General features: G+C 35.8%; 1 protein-coding gene across 3 annotated transcripts; it reads left to right on the forward strand.

Annotated features, from left to right (window-relative positions):
* Nucleotides 1-194: 194 nt before the first annotated feature.
* On the forward strand, nucleotides 195-21,710 carry esco2 (establishment of sister chromatid cohesion N-acetyltransferase 2). 3 transcript variants are annotated; one of them, NM_001003872.1, is given in 11 exon segments: nucleotides 195-330; nucleotides 1,662-1,715; nucleotides 1,801-2,641; nucleotides 2,723-2,801; nucleotides 5,446-5,482; nucleotides 6,327-6,468; nucleotides 6,573-6,704; nucleotides 7,204-7,293; nucleotides 9,993-10,136; nucleotides 10,215-10,399; nucleotides 21,215-21,709. In NM_001003872.1, coding segments are annotated over 10 exon segments (1,827 nt in total). In that variant the 5' UTR covers nucleotides 195-330; nucleotides 1,662-1,671; the 3' UTR covers nucleotides 21,348-21,709.
* The last annotated feature ends 187 nt before the right edge of the window (nucleotides 21,711-21,897 follow it).

The following is a 21,897-nucleotide window of genomic DNA, read 5'->3' on the forward strand; positions in this document are numbered from 1 at the left end:
CTTCACACCATCTTGATGTTAATTAATTCTGTTTTAACGTAATACAATAGTTGACAAAGATAGATTAGAAACTTTTCTGTGTCGGTCGCTAATCGGCTCATTGAAAATACTTGTTCAAAAGAACCGATTTGCACAGATGGATCATAGTTCTTTTCACCAACCGGACGTTGTCATGCTTCCAAACCCTGTTTCCGCTTCCGTGTGCGCCACAATTGACTTTGGCGCGTTCTTCAAAACAGACCGCGGGTGAAGCTGAGAGGATTTGCCGCGATTATTTTGCTCCAGTGTTTTCACGTAAATTCAAAACCAGATTTGGTACTATTCTACCCGGTAAGTGGTTTACTACAGGTATTGTTTTCAAGTTAGTATCTGATGGGGTTTGTGATAAACGGTACCTACGTGTATTTTTAGAGATTATGTACTGTTGACCTAGTTGGCGCCTAGAAATGAACTGCGGGAAAAGTGAGAGAGCTATGTTTAGGATGTAACCTTATAAATCGTATACATAATAAAGTATAAGTCAAACTTCATATGCAAATATCATAGCGGTAATTTCTACATGAAAACAGCCTTTTGTTTCTTTCACAGTTGCAGATAACTGACGTTAACTTACGTGTTTCACTGTTTCTGCAGGTTGTATAAAGTAACGTTAATATTTAACGTTAAGACTTCGAAGACCTTGTAAAGACCAAGTAAAAGAAACGTTGTGTTACCATTACGTTACGTAGTAAATTGGCCTTTTTTATCTCAAGCTAAGCACTTAAACTGCAGATGCTAGCTCGTCATATGCTGTCTTTGTTTATATATTTATTAGTGCTGGGCAAAGATTAATCGCATTCAAAATAAGTTTTTGACGTAATATAAATCTATGTATTATATATATTTATTATGTATACGTGATGCATACATATTAATAAAACTATACCAAACTATTTTGTTACATATCTATATTTGTATCATCAAATATATATAGAAAATGTTTATTTATATTTAGATTCTCTCTCTCTCTCTCTCTCTCTCTCTCTCTCTCTCTCTCTCTCTCTCTCTCTATATATATATATATATATATATATATATATATATATAGAGAGAGAGAGAGAGAGAGAGAGAGAGAGTCTAAATGTAAATAAAAATTTTCTCAAATATACACATGTACTTGTATATCCATAATAAATATATACGCAGTTTGCAAAAGTCATGATTTTAAAATCGTCAATTTTCTGTAATATCGTTTCTAAGGTATGTGTTCAATTTATTTATTTAAAAAAATTTCAGACAACAGTATTTCCAGTAGAAAAGATATACAAAGATGACGTTTTAAGTTTCTTTGTAATCTTTGTAAAGACAGCAGAAGTTAATAATTCATTAATGATTAAGCATTAGACATGTTTACTGCTCACAATATATATTTTTTCTAAAATATTTTGGTTTAAAAAAGAATATATATATATATATATATATATATATATATATATATATTTATTTATTTATTTATTTTTTTATTATTCAGACATTTAAAAAAAAAAAGAATATATTTAAAAAAACAAGTCTAAAACATATTTCTACGTATGCATTCTGATCATTCTACGACAACGAGATTAGCAAAATAATCTGTTTTCTTTTTATATACTGATATATCTGAAAATGTTTTCTCATTTCAGGTGATTGAAGATGTTATCCCGAAAGAGAAAACATGGCTCTCCTGATGCCGAGAGGTAACATTGTGTAGTTTACTTTTATTAGATATTAAAATATTTGCTCTTGTAACACAAATATAAATTTTTTAAAAACCCACCACAGTAATCCATCGAAGAAACAAATAAGCCTGAGGAGTTCTCCAAGAAGGACCACTCGACAAAAAGAAAACATTCCCATTTCTCTGAATTCCCCCCAAAAGATTCCCAGCACACCTAAAAAGACGCAGAGGGCCTTTTTGCTAGAATCTCCCCCAAAGCGAGTCTCGCCACGGAAAGCAGTGCTGGGAGCAGGGACCTTCTACAGCAAGCAGAAACCCCTGTATCTCACACCTCTGGAGAGAAAAGTGCTAAAAGAAGCCAAATCTCCACTATCAGTCACTAACAAAGAGCCGTCACGCCCTCCTTTGACTGCTGCGAATCAGGTTGTAAAACCAGCCAAGAAAGTTCAGAAGAAACCCAGAGCTTCTGCTCCACAGTCCAACCTGAAAGGCTACTTCACGGCTAACCCCAAAGCGAAAAAAAGTCCATCAGATAATCAAACCGATCAAATGCTGAAATCCACAATGACTCCCATTTCATTCAGCAGTATGAAATCCAAAGGTAAACCCAAGCTGGTTGTCGGCGCTGCTTTCTTTAACACTGGAAAAAAGCCTACTTCAATGTATAAGAAGTCTGCACAGAATGCAAAACCTAAACCAACATACGAAAAACCCAGCATTCGGAAACCGGTGAGGGAGAAGGAAGTGGTGACGGCACCGGGACAGCGTTCCCCAGTTCGCCGTGCTGTTTTCTTGAAAAAACAGCTAGAAGTGGAAGTTAGCCGTGATATAAGAGAGTCGACACAAGCGCCAATGTCTCCTCAGGTCCTTGCAGATGTGCATGGCATCACTAAAGAGCTGAGGGTGGTTTTGAGGAGATCTGTGAGCCCTGAGACTGGCAGCCAGGTTAGATTGAACTGGTAATTTATGTTGATAGTGAATAAAGTTTTCGTTTGTTTTGCTTCTAAAGCTGAAAATGTTTTCCAGGACGCTCCTTCTGAAGCTGATTCGGTGTTTGATGTGAGTGATTTACTGCTTCCAGATCATGATAGCTCTCATGATGAAGGTAAATAAACTTTTAATGATTTATCTGTGTATAAACGTAATTAAATAAGGAATCAGAACTCGGAGCTTACAAAATCGGATTATTTTTTTCCTAGTCGGGGTACCTAAATGTATATACACACTGCCTGGCAAACCTGGTTGAGTTTTTATTCTTTGTGTTAAATACGGGTAAAGACATTTTAAAGAAAACTGTTTTTTTAAAAGAGAATGAAACACAAACAGGTCTGAAATGAGTGAACTACTCTGTAACATATTGAAATGCCTTTAAAGACCATTTTGTTAGATGTAAACAAAAACAAAGGTCCCAACAGATTCCTGTTTTACATTTTTCATTTCTATAGCTTCAGAAAATCCAAAAAGAGCCACACATTGATAAATAATGTTACAATATCTGTTTTAACATTGCGTTATGATTGAATTGCCTTGTTACAGTTGTGAAATAGTTTGATAACAAGCAGGAAATGTTCATGAGCCAATAGCTGTTTCCATAAAAGAAGTGTGAATAAAGCAGCGTTTCCATCCAACAGGTCAAAGCGAACAAAATCGTGACTTCCTGATTACCTGCCACCAAATGTCAACAGTAAAAACTGAATTTGCTGCAGTATGAGAAGCTGCGTTAATCTTTTCTTTATCTAGTAAATGACTAATAAATGGCACAGACGCTCTTGATTCTGGAGGCCAATAATAGTATAATAACACCAATATTAAATCTGTTACGGCGTTTTAGAACAACCAAAACAACATTTCAAATGTTTTACAGTGTGCTCAGCCTGCTGGTTTGTCCATTCACACACATTTTTATCATCACATGATCTTTTATAACAGAATCACATGACCTTTTTTTAATGCGTATACTGACATTTGTGCGGTAAAAGTGTTTCCATCGTAGTTTATGCGCATATTTTCTTATCTAATAAAAAGTTTATCCTACTCATTTATGCGCATAAGTTTTTAGTAATCCGAAGGGCTACCGTTAATTGAAAAATTTTGTCAGTCCTCTAACTTTATAATAAATCCAAAAGATTATTGATTTCAAAGAATTGTCTTCTGTGTCTCGTGACTCACTACAGCAGGGGTCACCAATCCTGGGGCCTCATGTATCAACGCTGCGTACGCACAAAAACTTTGCGTACGCCAGGTTTCACGCTCAGAATCGCTCACGTTTGGATTTACTAACAATGAACTGAACGTGGGAATTTGCGCAGGTTCACGGCAGGTTTCTGGCAGGCGTACGCACATTTTTTGTGCGTGTCTGTTTTATTTCCATTGGCGACTCCTAGAGGCAGTTGTGTTAAATTCTTCTCTACAAAGTGTCTGATCCTTGCAATGGCGTCTGTATGAGACGGGTTCATATAGTAGGTATGTAAGATTTCCATACCATACAGTTGACCAGCTAAACATTAAAGCACAATTTGCAGCGGTCGCCTGTTTTCCCAATGTAATCTGAGCAATCTACTGCACGCACATTGCTATAAAGACACTATGTGAAGATAAATTTGCATGCGTGAATCAGAAACATTTCCATTCAATAAATGTGCAAATAAAATATGATGCACAAACTTATTGATGATTCCTACTTGTCTTTCTCGTGATAAATAGTGGGCAAAATCTGATATGTAGCGGGGAAAAAAAAGAAGAATGAATTCATCAGACGCTGGATTCGAACCGAGTTTATGCTCGAACATGTCAGTGCATGATCACATGCTTCTTCTGAGGTGCGCCACTGAGACCGCGAAGGGTATTGCAACATTTTACAGATATAAACCACACTATTTCTTTTTTAAATGCACTCAGTGCGATGTTCAGACCCAACTGTGTTAACCGTATCAGCTAAACTCTCCCACTCTATTTTTTTCTTTTGTTGTTAATTCCGCCGAACAAACTTGCAAATAACACCGCTTTCGTCCGGTCTACCTCCGAAAGCAGCACCTCCATTTCACATTCTGTTCAAAGTTTCTCTTTTTGCTTGCTTTTGCCATTGCTTTTTCGTTGGGTTTTTACATTAGCATAGTCATTAGCATATTCATACGGGGGAGGAGGCAGGGAGGGGTTTTGTGCTCGTGCATGTTGCGCTCAGTTTCACGTTCATTCGGATGTACAAAACAATATGCGTGAGATTCGGCGTACGCAGTGTTTCATACATCTGAATTTTTTTCTGCGTACGCACATTTACAGCTTTGTGCGTACGCAATGTTTTAGTAAGATTTCCACGCAAGTCTTCGTACATGAGGCCCCTGGTCTGGAGGGCTGGTCTCCCTGCAGGGTTTAGCTCCAACTTGCCTCAACACACCTGCCTGGGTGTTTCAAGTATACCTAGCAAGACCTTAATTAGCTTGTTTAGGTGTGCTTGATTAGGGTTGTAGCTAAAATCTGCAGGACACCGGCCCTACAGGAACAAGTTTGGTGACCACTGCACTACGGTGTCCCGACCCCCACTTTGGGAACCAGTGTTTCAAAAAGTTCTTGAATCTGCCGTTCATAAAAGTGTGGGAACCCTGTGAATAATATCTTTAAAATGTAATGTGTAGCTTTATCCAAAAATACTGCATGCATTAGTATATATGCATATACTGTGTCTTTTAAGACAGTTATCTGAAAATGATATTTTAATCATGTTTTAATTATTATCATTATGTTTTCTTCAGAAGAGTCATCTGTGTATCCCATCTTTGGCACTAAAAGGTAAAACAAACCCTTTTGTTTTCCCCTAATGCACTTTGAAATTTAAAGATTATATTGGCAAGCAAAGAAAAATTGGTTCTCCAAAGAACCTTTCAGTGTTCAGTTAACCCATTGAAATACTTATAAAATCCTGAAATATTTCTGGGGGTTATCCCAAAAACATTTTGCTTTAAAAATTATATTGTAACCAATAAAGATTTTTTTTGTGGATGGCATTTTAAATGCCTGAAAAACCTTTATCTGCTATTAAGATGCTTTTGTGCGAAGGTTAGTTATTATAGGTGTTAAAAGTTTTTCACCATGGATATTTTTAAGAGTATAGCTGAATAGTGTGTCAGAATCTATCTTCATGTCTGCAAAGTTATATTCAGTCATTTCAGCTGTTGTGATGATCTTATAGGGCTGCACAATGTCGTTTGAGCATCGATATTGCAATGTGTGCATTTGCAATAGTCACATCGCAGGATTAGATTTATTAAAATGTTACAAACATTAAATATTATCATTTTTAAATAATTTATACAAAATGACCATATTAATTTATGTTTGACTGTTCAATTTCAGTTAGACTCATCGAAAAACCACAAATCGCTATTTATTTTCATCTCTATCTTATTAATATATGCATTTATTATAATTTATGCAAACGCACTGCATAGAAAATCTTTCTAAATAAATGGAATTTTTCCAAATAGAGATATTCAATTAATCTGGTGAAATTTGATTCATATCGCAATGTATATTGCAGCAAAACAAAATATCGCAATGTGAGATTTTTCCAATATTGTGCAGACCTAGCATCTTATCTTTCCATCTAATCTATCTCTTAATTTCTCTGTTTTAGACCTCAGAAAAAGGGGAAGTTGTCTCCACCGCTGAACAGCAGCACTCCTTCAACTCTGACCGCAACTCCTGCTCTTAAAGCCAAAGAGAGGAGCATGCTGAGGAGAGAGATGAAAAAGCAAACCGACAACCAGCTCATCATCGTGAGTAGATCAACCTATTAGAAAATATAATATAAGAATATAAATAAAAAAATCAATCTGTGGTTTTTGACCTGTTGTTTATGGTTGGCATGTCTGCTCTTTAGGATGCTGGTCAGAAGCAGTTTGGAGCCACTACCTGTGCATCCTGTGGGATGCTGTACAGCACAGACAGTCCAGAGGACAACTTTCAACACACACAGTTCCATCAGCGCTTTCTGGACACAATTAAGTTTGTGGTGAGCCATCATGATGTTTATTAATATTACAACAGATCGTATATTGGATACACATATGGACGTGTACTCGGAAAAAAGAAACCCCAAAATGCCAGTAATGAAACAGAAACCAGATTGTGAGGCATTTTCTTATTGACTGCCCTATTTTTAATGTTATCAGACAATGATTTTTAGCTGGAGAGACTTTAAACGAAATATTTTTTTAACGTGAATCTTTCCAAATTTGTACAATTTTGCCCTTTAGCCCTTAAACTGTTTTAGATTTTTATCTTGTATATTATTATTATTTATAAATCTTATGTATTTATTGCTGTTGATGACTTGTTATTGTTAATGTTTAGAATTATAGAAGTGATATCTATACAATAATGAACATTATCAGTTTTTTATTTTTGACATAGAGAAGCTGATGTGGCTTATAATGACTCAACTCTCTCTCTCTACAGCTGAACAGTTTTTCTGCAGAACATTTTTTCAACATCAGTTTGTTTGTTTTTAGGGCTGGAAAAAAGAGAGGGTTGTGGCAGAATTCTGGGATGGAAAGATCATTCTCGTTCTTCCAGATGATCCCAAGTACGCCACGAGAAAGGTACGCTGGTGATGGCTGGTTGTAATCTAAAGTGTTTTGGTCAGGGTTTCCACTCTTTCATAGGCACCAAATTCAAGGACTTTTTAAATCAAGCACTTTTGTAATTAACAACCCCCAGCATATATATGCATCCCTCACTTACACTTTATATTTACTTTAAATTGTCATAATGATGATGTTTTGAGTGTGAAATTTTTTTTTATAAATGTAACTGTTTTACAGTTTTTCTCAGTGGTTTTGGTGCATTTCTCACAACACTATTTACATTTGCACAACAGTTAATGCATTTCTCTAAACAGTTAAGTAATTTGTGCACATCACAGTAGCAGTTTCTCATTCCCTCCAACAAACTGCAAATACTTTTGGACCTGCATCAATGGCTTATATACAACTGTTTGCTGTTTTAGACCATTATTATTTGCTTATGCTATGTCAGTCAGGATGAACTAAACTTTTGAATCCTGAATAGTCATTCCATATAAAACTAATAGTCCTCATTTCATTATTTCAGTCATTACATACACAAATGTTGAACTAGTTGTCAAATCTGTCAAGCTAATTTTATAAAAACATTTTTTCCTTAATGTTTTCTAAATCGAACAAATTGATGAACGATTTACAGACCTGTTTGTTGTAGGTTCAGTTCCAATATGTACTGCAATATTGTTTACAGTTGTGCACAGCTCTAGCCAAAGGGAGTTTGTTTGTTGTAAATATTTATGTATTTAATATAAATAAATATTATATTTATTAAAAATGTATTTTTTGCACACTGCTGTTAATAAATTAGGATTGTAAAGAGCAAATGCAGTAAACATGTGAAACATACATATTCAGTGTGTTGTACTCAGATACCTCACTAAACGCAGTAATGTCGACTTCACTGTAGTTTTCAAATGGCTATGCAAATAGTATATAGTGCTGTCTTCAGCATTTTCAGCAAGTGTCACCAAAATTTGACAATTTTTTTTTGCATTGGAAAAATGTACAGAGTAAACTGTCATAATGAAAACACGACAAAGCCATTTGACTATCTTGTTCATAAACAATGGTGTCGGGACTTTTCATCTTGATACTGACACTTTTATTGACATCAATACTTGCTTTTGAGGAAAGAGCTCTCCATTTTGAGCAAGTGACACACTTTTGTAGGTTATCAACTAGGTTTTGCAGTTTGTACTAATTATTTTGAGAAATGCATTAACTGTTGTGTAAATGTAAATAGTGTAGTGAGAAATGCAACAAAGCGACTGAGAAAAAGTCATGTTTAAAGAACTTTAATACAATTAGTTGAATTCACTATTGGTAATATTCAAATGTGGTTTCTGAAGTATTAAAAATTAATTTTTTTGTCATAGTTCAGTTATAAGAGCTTAATATAAGATTTTTAAATGAAGAATGTCTTATTTTATCATTCAGTTTTTGAAAGCAGGACAGTACAATTGTTGAAATAACACCATCAACTTTAAATTCAAGCACTTTTGTTTGTTTGTAAGTACTTTCCAGGTCTTGAACTCATATGTCTAAAATTCAAGTCATTTCAAGAAGCGTGGGAACCCTGCATGGTTCTCCTATTACATATCACTGCAATAGTAAATGTCTGCAAAGTTTCAGTGCACCAACAATTGAGTTATTTTGTCCCAAAAGAAATATAATGTCACTCTGAAGTGTCTAGAGTGAGTAGTTGTATTATCTTTATCACAATGATTATTCAGAGATCAATTATTATTTAAATCAATGATATTTAACATATTTCAACATAACTCATCTAGTACGTTTAAATTGTGAGTGTATATAAATGTATAATAATATTTTTACTTTTATTCCTGGTAAAATAAAGGCTATAATATTTATGTTAATAAGATATAAATAAAACATGCAATACTTTTGGATAAATATATATCTCTTGTTGGTAACCTAAAAAATGTATCATTAAAAGAAAGCATAAGATGTGCACTTCAATACAGAGCTCTTGTGGAATATCATGGAATTTTAAAAGGTCTCATTCAGACATGGCACGTCAGGGATGTATTTATTTTTACATTTTTGCCCAATTGATTGTAATTTCAGAGATTTTTGTTTGTCATTTAAAATGTTTCTTTCCATTTAAAAAATTAAATGTCTTTTTTTTTTTATGTTGTGCTTTTTTATTGCTTTGTTTCAGGTTTCACTTGTCTTTTCTGTTCATAGTTCATGGAAATTAAGCTTTATTGACCCTTTTCACAAGACTATTATTACGTGTTTAACGGTCATCAACATCTTAAAGTTTTGAAATTTTTTAGTATTTAGTTTTTTTTTTTTTTTTTTTTTTTGTATGAACATGTTTTTATCCATGTGTTATATCCTCTTTGCATTAAATAAATAAAAAAAAATGCTGCTTGTGTGAGGTGTTTCTAATACAGCTTACAACAGTAAATTTGAAATTATTATTTCCTCTGGCTGCCATTGTCAGTCTCTCACTTTTTTCTGAAAGTTTTGATAACACCATCGTGGAGTTTTTCTTTTATTTCAGCAAATAAGACTGTAAAAAATTAATTGTTAAACTCCTCGATTCACTGCACTCTAAGTTTACCCAACTATGATGACTTTCGCTACTGAGAAACCCGGAAATATAAAAGTCAAGGAAATTAGTATTTGGCTACGAGTTGGAACTCTGTAACTAATAACTAATATTTTAGTGTTTTCTTTCTTACTTCCAGGCAGAGGACGTGAGGCGGATTGCAGACAGTGAGCTGGGTTTTCAGCAGATCACCCTCAGCAGCCCGAGCTCTGCTAAAACATACCTCTTCATCAACACTGACAGGATGGTTGTAGGATGTCTGGTGGCTGAGAATATTAGACAGGTGATTGTTTGTCTAGCTAAACTGAAATGACGATTAAAAAGTGACCTTGAGCTGAATTCAACTTCAAATGTTTTGTAGGCCTATCGTGTGCTGGAGCAGCCAGAGAAACAAAAAGACATGAGCAAGGAGGACTTCATGGAGCACCACAGGACCTGGTGCTGCTCTACTGTCCCGGAGAAAGCCCTCTGTGGCGTCAGTCGCATCTGGGTCTTCAGTCTGATGAGGAGGAAGAGCGTTGCCACACGCCTTCTGGACACGGCCAGGTACACAGTGCATTAACACATTTTATTTAACAGCTGTTTGGAATACTCTATTCTGATTGGTCAGTCAAGATATTCCCAGGTATGTTATTCTAAGGCCCCGTTTACACTAGTGCGTTTTAGTTTGAAAACGCATAAGTTTTGCTACGGTTACGCCATCCGTCCACACTACGCCGGAGTTCTCGAGTGCCGAAAACGGAGCTTTTTGAAAACGTTGGAGAGGCCGTTTTCATTCTAAAACGCTGCTGCTCCGTCTCAGTGTGGATGGGGAAAGACGGAGACATCTGAAAACGGAGGCGGGGCTGCAAACGTTCGCCTATCTGATTGGGGCTTTTCCTCAATATTAAGTAGCCCACACACAGTTCAGTCTCGCATCCTCTTCTTGTAAGTTAAGACTTCGCAAGTTTGATCAAGGCTGCAGTCTCCCCCTTCTCAGTTTGATATGGAAAACATACCGAGGACACGCGTAAATCTTCAAAGGTAACAGTGTACTTTATAACTTCATTCACATCACCTTGGCTACGTTGTTTCACTTTCTCAACAATAAAATGTAAACATGATTTAAGGAACTGCCTACTTTCTTTTTAATATTAGCAACTTAACAGACAGCAGAAATTGAAGCGTCGTGCTGCATATATGAGCGTCTTCTTCACTGTGTGGATATTTATAACAAAACGGAGCCGATAACAACTGCCTCCTTTCAATTTCAGTGAAAATACGAAACGCACCCTCTCTTTTGCTGAATATCAGTTTTAATAATCGATAATTATAAAAGTGTAACATACAATAAGTTTATACATTGTAGGAGCCCCGTGGGGACCCGGGGTAGAATAGGTCCCTAGCACCCCCTTGCTGTTCGTAAGAGGCGACAAATGGGGCAACTTGTTGGCCGTGAGTTGCGACTCGTGTTGGTGGAGGAAGAGATCCTGGTGATTGAGGATTTTGATTTGCTGCGGCTATCAATTATCCAACACATCACTTTGGCTCATACTTCAACTAGACGAGAGATTGGAAAGGCCCATTCCAATCAATCGGCTTGTCAGGACTTGCCTTTCTCCCGGAAGGCGCTGGCATAGGGTCAATTGAGTATTATAGACCCTGTGTTTATATGCTCAAGTATATCATCACTGTATCCTTGATGTACATCCAGTGGATGTCCGTGGCTCTGTACATCCCCTTGTAGGACTCCGAGGTGGGTGAGGAGCAGAGATGAAGAACAAATATCTAAACATTATGGCAAAAAATCAAAACACTAAAAAACGGATATTGGAACAAGACTTGGAGACTGAACTAAGAACTGGTTTTAATTTCCCATCTGAAAATGAAAACTGGCAAAGATTTATTGTACTGGAATCACTGACTGATGACATGCCCCTGACCAAACTGTCCCCTTTTGCGATCCACAAAGGAATCACAGGAATTGCAGGAACAGTAAAAGACATTAAAAAGCTGCGATCTGGACAAATTTTGGTGGAATGTGCTAGGAAAGCTAACTCAGAAAATTTACTACAAGCAACAACTTTGGCTGGAATTACTATGAAAGCATTCCCTCATTCTACCCTGAACAACAGCAAAGGTGTAATCCGCACCAGAGAATTACAAGATATGGACGAATCCGAAATCGTTTTAGAATTAAAACCAATAGGTGTAATCGACGTAAAAAGAATAATCATCAAAAAGGATGGGCAGATGATTAAAACGGGAACATACATCCTGACCTTCAACAGACCACAACCACCAGAGAAAATCAAACTTGGATATTTAAGTGTTGCTGTAGATATATTCATACCAAATCCACTGAGATGTTTTAAATGCCAGAAATTTGGTCATGGATCTGCAGGATGCAAAAATAAGACAACATGTCAAAACTGTGGTGAGGATGATCATGGAATGAACTGCACAAAACCTCCTAAATGTAAAAACTGCCTTGGAGATCATGCAGCCTCATCAAAGAATTGTCCCATTTGGCATAAAGAGAAAGAAATACAAAAAATAAAACACACAAGGAAGATGAGTTATCCTGAAGCTCGTAAAATAGTTGAAGCTCTTCCTGCCTTCTGTCTGAAAAAGCCCTATTCTGTTGCAGTCACACCAAAAACTCAATCAATAAGTTGTCAGACGGATCTAACTTGGCTATTCAAGGACAAACCCCAAACCATAAGCAACACCAAAAACTCAACTTCCCAAAAAACAAAAAATGAACTCATTCAAACTGGAACAATTCAAGACTCATACCTAGAACAGAAAGAATCAAAAGTGAAAAAGAAAACTCCAAGTACAACAAATCAACAACCAAATCAAGATAAATGTCGAACTCACAAAGATGACAATCCTAAAGATATTGAAATGACGGAGACAACGACCAGTCGTAGTCGTAGTCTCTCACCTAAATGTAAAAATAAAGGACCTGTACCTATATTTCCCACTTGAGAATAAACAATCACATAATACAGTGGAATTGTCGGGGACTAAAAACCAACTTTGCAGAATTACAGCATTTAAATTCTGTTTTTAACCCACTTGCCTATTGTATTCAGGAAACCCACTTATCTCCAAATGATGCCTTAACTTTTAAAGGTTTTAATATGATTAGTATATGTGGACCAAACATACAACGACCCTCTGGAGGATCAGCTATCCTAGTGAGAAACGACATTATCCACAGTCAAGTTGTATTGGACACTCAATTACAAGCAACAGCAGTTCAACTTACTCTACATAAAACAATTACAATATGCTCTATCTATATCCCACCTCATGAAGCTGTAATACCTCAAGAACTGGACAAACTTATTTCACAATTACCAACTTCATTTTTACTGATGGGTGATTTTAACAGCCACAACAACTTATGGGGTGATGATCACTGTGATGCTAAAGGAAGAAGAATGGAAACTTTTATAGAAAATAATGATTTATGTCTTTTAAATGATGGAACCAAAACATATCTTCATCCAGGACATGGTACTTATACAGCAATCGATCTGACAATATGTAGTGCTGATCTTTTACTTGACTGTTCATGGAGAGTATGGAATGATCTATGCGGGAGTGACCACTTCCCAATTATCCTCACATTTCCACAACTGGATGTAACAAGTAGACCTTCAAGATGGCAACTCAAGAAAGCAGACTGGACCACCTTTCAAACCTTGTGTTGTGAAAAATTTATGTCAGCTACCCAAGATAATCAGAACTCAATAGAAGACTTCACTCAGCAGTTAATCGCTATAGCAGATGAAACCATCCCAAAGACATCAACAAAACCACAACGAAAGACAAATCCCTGGTTTAATGAACAATGTAAAAAAGCTATTGAAACTCGGAAAAAAGCAGAACGTGCTTTTAATAAACATCCAACAACTACAAATTTTATCCATTTTAAAATTTGTAGAGCCCTAGCTCGCAGAACCCTAAATGAAGCAAAGAAACAAAGCTGGAAACAATTTGTATCCAGCTTAACTTACTATACTCCCATGAAGAAGATTTGGAACATGATCCGTAAAATGAAGGGAAAGGAAAATGGAACTCGCATACAACATATTATAAAACAAGGAATACTTCAAACAAAGGAAATGGACATAGCAAATACATTAGCTGAAGCCTTCGAAAAGAATTCATCAATAGAGAACTGCCTCCCAGCATTTCAAATCATACGAGCACAGCAGGAATGCAAAGAACTAAATTTTTATTCTGACAACAAAGAAGTATATAATCAACCTTTTAAAATTAAAGAATTAATAAATTCTTTAAAATGCTCACATGATACAGCCATTGGACCAGATAAAATCCATTACCAGTTTTTAAAACACTTACCATATAGTTCACTATGCCTCCTACTGGACGAGTTCAACAACATCTGGTCTTCGGGAAAAATTCCAGCTTCGTGGAAAGAAGCAACAGTAATAGCTATACCTAAACCAGGAAAAGACCACACTGATCCAAATAACTACAGACCAATTGCTCTGACCAGTTGTTTATGTAAAACGATGGAAAGAATGATTAACAACCGACTTGTCTGGACACTAGAAAAAAACAAACAACTAACTGACTACCAGTGTGGATTTAGACGTGGAAAGAGTACATTGGATCAGTTAATCCGACTAGAAACTTATATCAGAGATGGATTTATCAGAAAAGAACATGTTGTTGCTGTTTTCTTTGATTTAGAAAAAGCTTATGACACAACATGGACATATGGAATTTTAAAAGATCTTCACCAAATGGGATTTAGAGGAAAACTTCCTACCTTCATTTCAAACTTTCTCACTAGAAGAAACTTCAGAGTCCAAGTGGGAAATTCCCTTTCAAATACCCACCAACAAGAACTCGGAGTTCCTCAAGGAAGTATACTCTCGGTCACACTCTTCAATATTAAAATAAATAGCATTGTGGAAATCATTGCTCCAAATATGTTCTGCAGCATCTACGTGGATGATTTATGTATCTGTTACAGAGGGAAGAACATGAATACAATTGAAAGGCAATTGCAGTTAAATATTCACAAAATTAACCAGTGGGCTGTCGAAAATGGTTTTAAGTTCTCTAAAACAAAAACTGTTTGTACACATTTTTGTATCCAGCGATCACTTCATCATGATCCAGAACTTTTTATCAATGGAAATATGATCAAAGTTGTTAAAGAAATCAAGTTTTTAGGTCTCCTTTTTGATAACAAAATGACTTTTATCCCTCATTTAAAATTTTTGAAAAACAAGTGCCTCAAAGCTATGAACATAATCAAAGTGTTGGCAAAAACAAATTGGGGTGCTGACTTAACTGTACTTTTACGATTGTACAGAGTTCTCATTCGATCTCGTTTGGATTATGGAAGCATAATTTATGACTCTGCCAGGAAATCTTATAAACAAATCCTCAATACAGTCCACCATCAAGGATTACGGCTTGCTTTAGGAGCATTCAGAACATCACCCGTTCAGAGTCTGTACATTGAAGCTAACGAACCCTCACTTCAAAATAGACGGCTGAAACTTTCATTACAATATGCTATCAAACTAAAGGCAAATAAGAATAACCCAGCTTATACTGCAGTTTTCGAACCTCAGTTTGTACAATTATACGAAAGTAAGCCAAAAACCATCAGACCATTTGGTTTACGTATCAATTCACACTTACAAAATCTAAATTTAAACCTGGACATTTTAAAACAAATACACTTCAACTCATTGCCTCCCTGGAATTTAAAGATGCCTATAATCAATATGGAGCTAGGACACCAGAAGAAAGGAGTTACACATCCCAATATGTACAAACAACAATACCTGGATATCAGAACTCAATACTCTCAGCACATACCAATCTTCACAGATGGTTCAAAGATGGAAAGTAATGTAGCAGCAGCAATGGTGACAGGGGAACAAAGTCATGGAATCAGTCTACCTAAAGAATGCTCCATATTCACAGCTGAAGCCCGCGCTTTACTTTTAGCATTGGAGTACATAGAAAATGCACAACAAAAGAAATCCATCATTTTCACAGACTCTAAATCATGCCTCCAAGTTATGGAATCTTCAACAAATGATCATCCTTTGATTGACAATATTTTAACTAAAGTTCACCAACTACAAAATCAGTTTTATCATATCATTTTTTGCTGGGTTCCTGGACATGTCGGGCTTTTAGGCAATGAGCGAGCTGATGCAGCTGCTAAAGATGCTTTGAAGCAAGTAATAAACAAATGCCAAATTCCTCCGTCAGAGATGAAACCTTTTATCAACGCTTACATTTTAAACAAGTGGCAAAAGGAATGGGATGCATTAGAAAACAATAAACTACATGAGATCCAACCTGAAGTTTCACACAGAATTTTAAGACATTTTAAGAACCGATTTGATCAAGTAGTTTTTACCAGATGCCGTATTGGACATACGAGAATTACACATGGATTTTTGCTCCAAGGTGAAAACCCCACTCAGTGTTTGTGCTGCAAAACTCCTATCACTGTAAAACATATTTTACTGGACTGTCCTGCTTTTACTGATTCCAGAAGGACTTTTTATGAAATGAACTCTTTTAAGGACATTTTTGACAAAGTGGAACCAGAAAAGATTTTAGAATTTTTATCATGTATTAACACAAAAAATCTTATTTAATTTATGTTTTATTTTGTTTGTCGATTTTTAAATTGTATATTTATTGTTGAAAGATTCCTGCCATGAAGATAGCCTTGGTTGCTGACATGGCACTAAATAAAAAATACATTACATTACATTACATTGTAGGAAATAAAGGCAAGCGATCAGTCAATGTACCTGGATTAATCATTAACTTATCTTTGCGCTTAACCAACATGTTACACGTGAACAAGTAACTTAATAGATTCCAATGACCAAAGTCAGGGAATTGGCCTATGTCGTTAGATAAAGACAACAACATGAATGAAATATCACGTTTAGCAAATATAGTGAGATTAGATCCAGCGGGAGATGCTTGATGAGCAGTCCGACAAGCAGAGCTCTCATCTGGGTAGAAATGCTGGAGCGCTTGCCCGAGTGTGTCTGTGTGGTCACGTGATGTGCGTTTTCAGCGTTTTGGTGTGGACGGAGAGCAGTTCAGAAACGCTGGGTAAAACGCTAGTGTGGATGCGGATCGTTTTCATTCTACAACGCCGTTTTAAAACTAAAACGCACTAGTGTAAACGGGGCCTAAGATAACTACCCGGATGAGTCCGTGTCATTTAGTGGAACTTAATCAAATTCTAATCTTGACTGTCAATGAATACATTCATATCTATAAACTTACATTAAAATTCAAGTGTCTGCTTGTCACGCCGCTGTTTTGAACAGTTTGGTGCTGTTTTGTGAATCAGTAATACTTAAGTTAATATATGCTACGTTAACCAGCCAGTTTAGTTTCTGTCAGCTTTGTGTTTTTGACTGTTTGTCACCATCTTGTGGCTGAATAATGCATAATAACAAAAGTTAGTGTATACTCTCGCTGTGCTTTTGTCAGCTTTGTGTTTAATTAAAGAATTAATAGGTTATTACGGCCAAAACAATAAGTGCTTTTCCACTATTGTGCTGAACCGTTCTTTATGCTGAACCATGCCAAACCGGGCCAGACAGCACAGATACGGTTTCATTTTCCACTGTCGTGCTGCATTAGAGCTCTTTATACAAAACACATCAGTAATGGCCTCGGTAACTCGATGTAAACGGCTCTCTTTGTTTATTTAAATTCAAATAAAAGCCAAAACAATTTTTTTTCATGCTCATGTGGAAAAGCTAAAGCATAAGCATGACTGAACACTGTTATGCCACTCTCTAGTATAGAGCAGGCTAAATATAGCTACGATAGAAGTCACAGCACCCGTGTTTATTTAGAGGTCAGAGGCAGCTCTGGGCAACTTTTATTTGGAGGGAAAATGACCAAACTCTGACGTGATTATTGAAAACGACTGGAGGGGAAATAAATAATATATTTCAAATCTCTACATAACAGAAAAATAAACAATGATAATGCAACAATAATAGTATATCTGTATTAGTGGCATGGCAGAAATAAATGTGAGTCTGCACTTTCACTAATAGAAAATACAGCTCTTAAATTATTACATAACGATCAATTAAATCTGACTGCGGTTTTTATCAAAAGTTGATAATGATATCAAATATACTACAATTTAATGGTAAAATATAACCTTTTAAACAATGGCTGTTATCGGTTTCCAGTATTCAAACATCAAATGCATCATGTTAAATAAAAAATGAATATGAAACGGCACATAGCATATCAGGATATAAAGGGCTATTATGTTTAGCATTATGATGCTTTTTTTATCTTTGTATTTTTGTTATTTTAATAATTTTTTTGTCTTCATAACGAGCTATAGACGAGTTCCTGCTTGTTTACTAAAAACATTTAGCATAGCTACATCACCCAGTACATAATAAAAATCACCGAGAACAAAACAAAACACAGAAATGTGTTACATAGCCCCATAAATGTCCAACTTATATTTAACTGAATGGTATACATGCCTATAGCTCAAATGATAGAAAATGTTCTTTTATTTTTTTTATAAAACATTTGTCAAAGGGTATTGATATTTTGAGTTAAAGCAATACCGACATTTAAGAATCCATATTTATTTAATATATTCATTCATTTGACTTGTTTATTGGTTCAAATATAGGCTATAATTTAAATCATACCACAGTAGCTTGGCGTTCAAGCAAAGTCCAAAAAATTCAAGATAAATTTGACTTTCTACGTTGACTGCTGACATCACAACACACTGTAATCATTCTTCAGGTGGTGTTTGTTCAAAGAGTCTGCAAGTTCCGGTGCCATGGATATAGGATGTTGTTGTGGATTGTGGACATCGAAAATGTTAAGCGTGTCTTTATACGATGCGCAGCAGGAAAGAAGTCTTTCAGCAGTCGTTGGTAAAGTTTTCTTTACCAGAGCGTGTTTTTGTGCTACCAAATTAGGGCTGCACGATTAATCGAAAAAAGATTACCATCTCGATTCGACCCTACACGCGAACCTAATTCAGCTTTTTCTACGATTCAGCCAATTATATTTTCAAGATCAGGAGAGAAGAAAAGGTGGCTGCAGAAGTCTTCACAGCAACATTGACACCTTCAAATGGTGTTAAAAGTGTCACCTACTGTATTTATGAAGTATAATTCACACAAAATGTCATTTCTGTCTTCATGTAATAATGTATTCATGGTCGCGAAATCGCACTGTTTGTTTACTGCCGAAAATGCGCACGTGCACGCAAATGACGCTTACTTTAGTGAACACAACCTGCATATGCTGTGAAAGACAGGTAATGAAGTTGTAAATAACGTTCAGTTTGTTGCACAGAGCTATCGTTTGAGGGCCGAGCAGGTGTGTGTGTGTGTGTGTGTGTGTGTGTGTGTGTGTGTGTGTGTGTGTGTGTGTGTGTGTGTGTGTGTGTGTGTGTGTGTGTTTTTCTCACAGTGACAACAGCCATGAGACGCACTAGGAAGGGAAAGGGAAACCTGTGCGCACATCATTTAAATGATCATATCGCATTTTAGAGTTATGATTACGACAAGCATTTGATATGGTTTTTCTTTCATAGCGGAAACAGAGTTGTGCATGAAAATAAATGTTTACTGTCTCAGTATAACAACCCTAGCCTATATATAATGGTCTAATAATGTTGTCAATGACAGATGACAAGCACATGTCTAAAATATAATAATTCAATTTTATAATTATGAATAGTTGTATTCCGATGTCATATGTTTACTGTGAATTAACAAACAGGACGTACTGAAAGTCTGTTCAAGTCTGCCACAATACAAAATTGTGCATTTTAAGCAACAGTAGAGCTACACATAGGCCTAATATTATTATTGTTGTTTACCATATGTTTGAGAAATAACAATAATAATAGGCTAATCATATTAACCTTTATTTTACATTCACAGAATTGTGATCTTGATTTTAAGTAAAATAAAAAATCGTGATTCACATTTTTGCCAGAATCGTGCAGCCCTATACCAATAAACTCACGCTTAGTCAGGCGAAATAAAGGTCTCATTGCCTAGATAGAAGGCAATCAAATTAATCAAGTTCTAGCAACAAATAAAACAATAGGTTATTTTAGATTTTAGATGACAGGTTAGTAAACATACCATACACGGTTAACTATATTCAAGTCAATGAAATAAAAACGTTAATAAATAAAGTATGTTCTTAAGAATGTGGTGGGCCAGTCATTCTCTGTCAGCGACTGCTCTATGGTTATAAAACCCTTTTCAATCTGTAGTGTTTAGATCAGTATCATTTTTTTAAATAATAAATGTTGTGTAGTTTATTCTGGATGAATGTTGTCTAACCATGCTGAGAACAGTTTGTAATCGTGCTGCGCTGTTCCAGGCTCAGTGGAGAAACAACTGTACCCGTATCCTAGTGTTCTTAAAACACTTTGGCATGATGGTGGAAAAGCGGCCAATGTTTTGTCTTGTTTTGTGGCAAGTAGCCATCTAATAAGTGGGATTCAAATACATCCAGGATGGTTGTTTGTAAAGAATACAGCCCTTCAGTCTTATATTATTCGGGCGGATGATTAGCCTGTCATGCTTTATTCTGTGATAACTCTTGGATGTACTTTATCCCTAACACAAGGCACTCATCGAAATGCTGAAAACCCTATCAGATCCATTACTGGGTATTATTACAAGGCTTGTTTATGATTTAAGAAGAAATATTGTAATCAAGGTTGCCATATATGATTTTTTACCCAAACTTCTGTCATTGATCATGTTGCCCTCATCTTGTTGCAAGACCTTGTAGAACTGAGTCTTGATGTCCAGACGTCAAACATATACTCAAAACAGTCCATGTGTCTCTAGTGGTGGAATCATAATGTCATGAAGCTACAAATGTTTGTGCATTGTTCAACTGTTGTTACTTAGAATCCGTAGAAATTGAGCATGGCATGCATACAGAGCACAGCACTGCACTCTTGGAAATGTGCGCCACATGTTACAGCAAAGAAACAGTTGAACAAAGTTATTAGATTTTTTTTCTTGTGCTAGATTTTTAACATTATGATTGAACCATTGAAGGCACATGGATTGTTTTAAGAAAGTTTTGGTTCCTTTCTGGATTTGAGCTCTCACAATTCATTTATTATATTTTAGTTTTCCATCTGAACATGTCTCTCGTTTAAAATTGACAGGGAGGTAAGGTGATAGAATTGTCATTTTTGTGTGAACTAACCCTTTAATAGCAAAAAAAAGGTTTATATAGTAGGAGTTTGTATAAATGGCTTTTGTATGTGTATATTTTAATGATTTTATTTTTCTAATTCAGGAATACGTTCATGTACGGAAGTCACCTGACCAAAGAGGAAATAGCCTTTTCTGACCCGACGCCACAAGGGAAGCTGTTTGCTACAAAGTACTGCCAAACACCAACATTTCTGGTGTACAACTTCATCAGCTAAAGAAAAGAATCCAGTCTTAGTTTGTTTGACTGCATTTATTAATGCATGTGAGAGTTTTTAAATAGAGAAAGCAGTGTTAGGTGTTTAAGTCAAGTTCAGTTTAATCAATGTTCCAGAGAAAATCAGTTTTTACTGTGAAGTTTTACTTGTTGAGACTGATGTTTTACCTTGAGTTCATGTTTCAGGCAGAGTTTTACTTCAGCACGATTATTAAATCAGTTCATTATGAGCTAGCAGGTCCTCAAGGTCTCTGTTTGGAAAACCAGGCTGCTGTGATTAATTACATTTGTAAAGTGAACACTTTTCGTTAAACTGCCCTTATAGACTGTATATATTTTAAAATAAATGTTCTTGCTCACTTTGCTTGTTGCATTTTCTTTGAATGGATACATGAAAAAGTTGGTGCATGAAATATTCTACAATGTATTAGACATTTTCCTATAGTTTTCCATTAGTTTGCATAATTTACAGATGATTTCTTTTGTCTTTGTTTTTTTAATTGGTTTTTGAAAATCCCCAAAATGCTAAATGGTTAATGAATGATCTTTAC

Source organism: Danio rerio, chromosome 20 (assembly GCF_052040795.2).
Source record: "Danio rerio strain M-AB ecotype USA chromosome 20, GRCz13ab, whole genome shotgun sequence".
Classification (NCBI taxonomy): domain Eukaryota; kingdom Metazoa; phylum Chordata; class Actinopteri; order Cypriniformes; family Danionidae; genus Danio; species Danio rerio.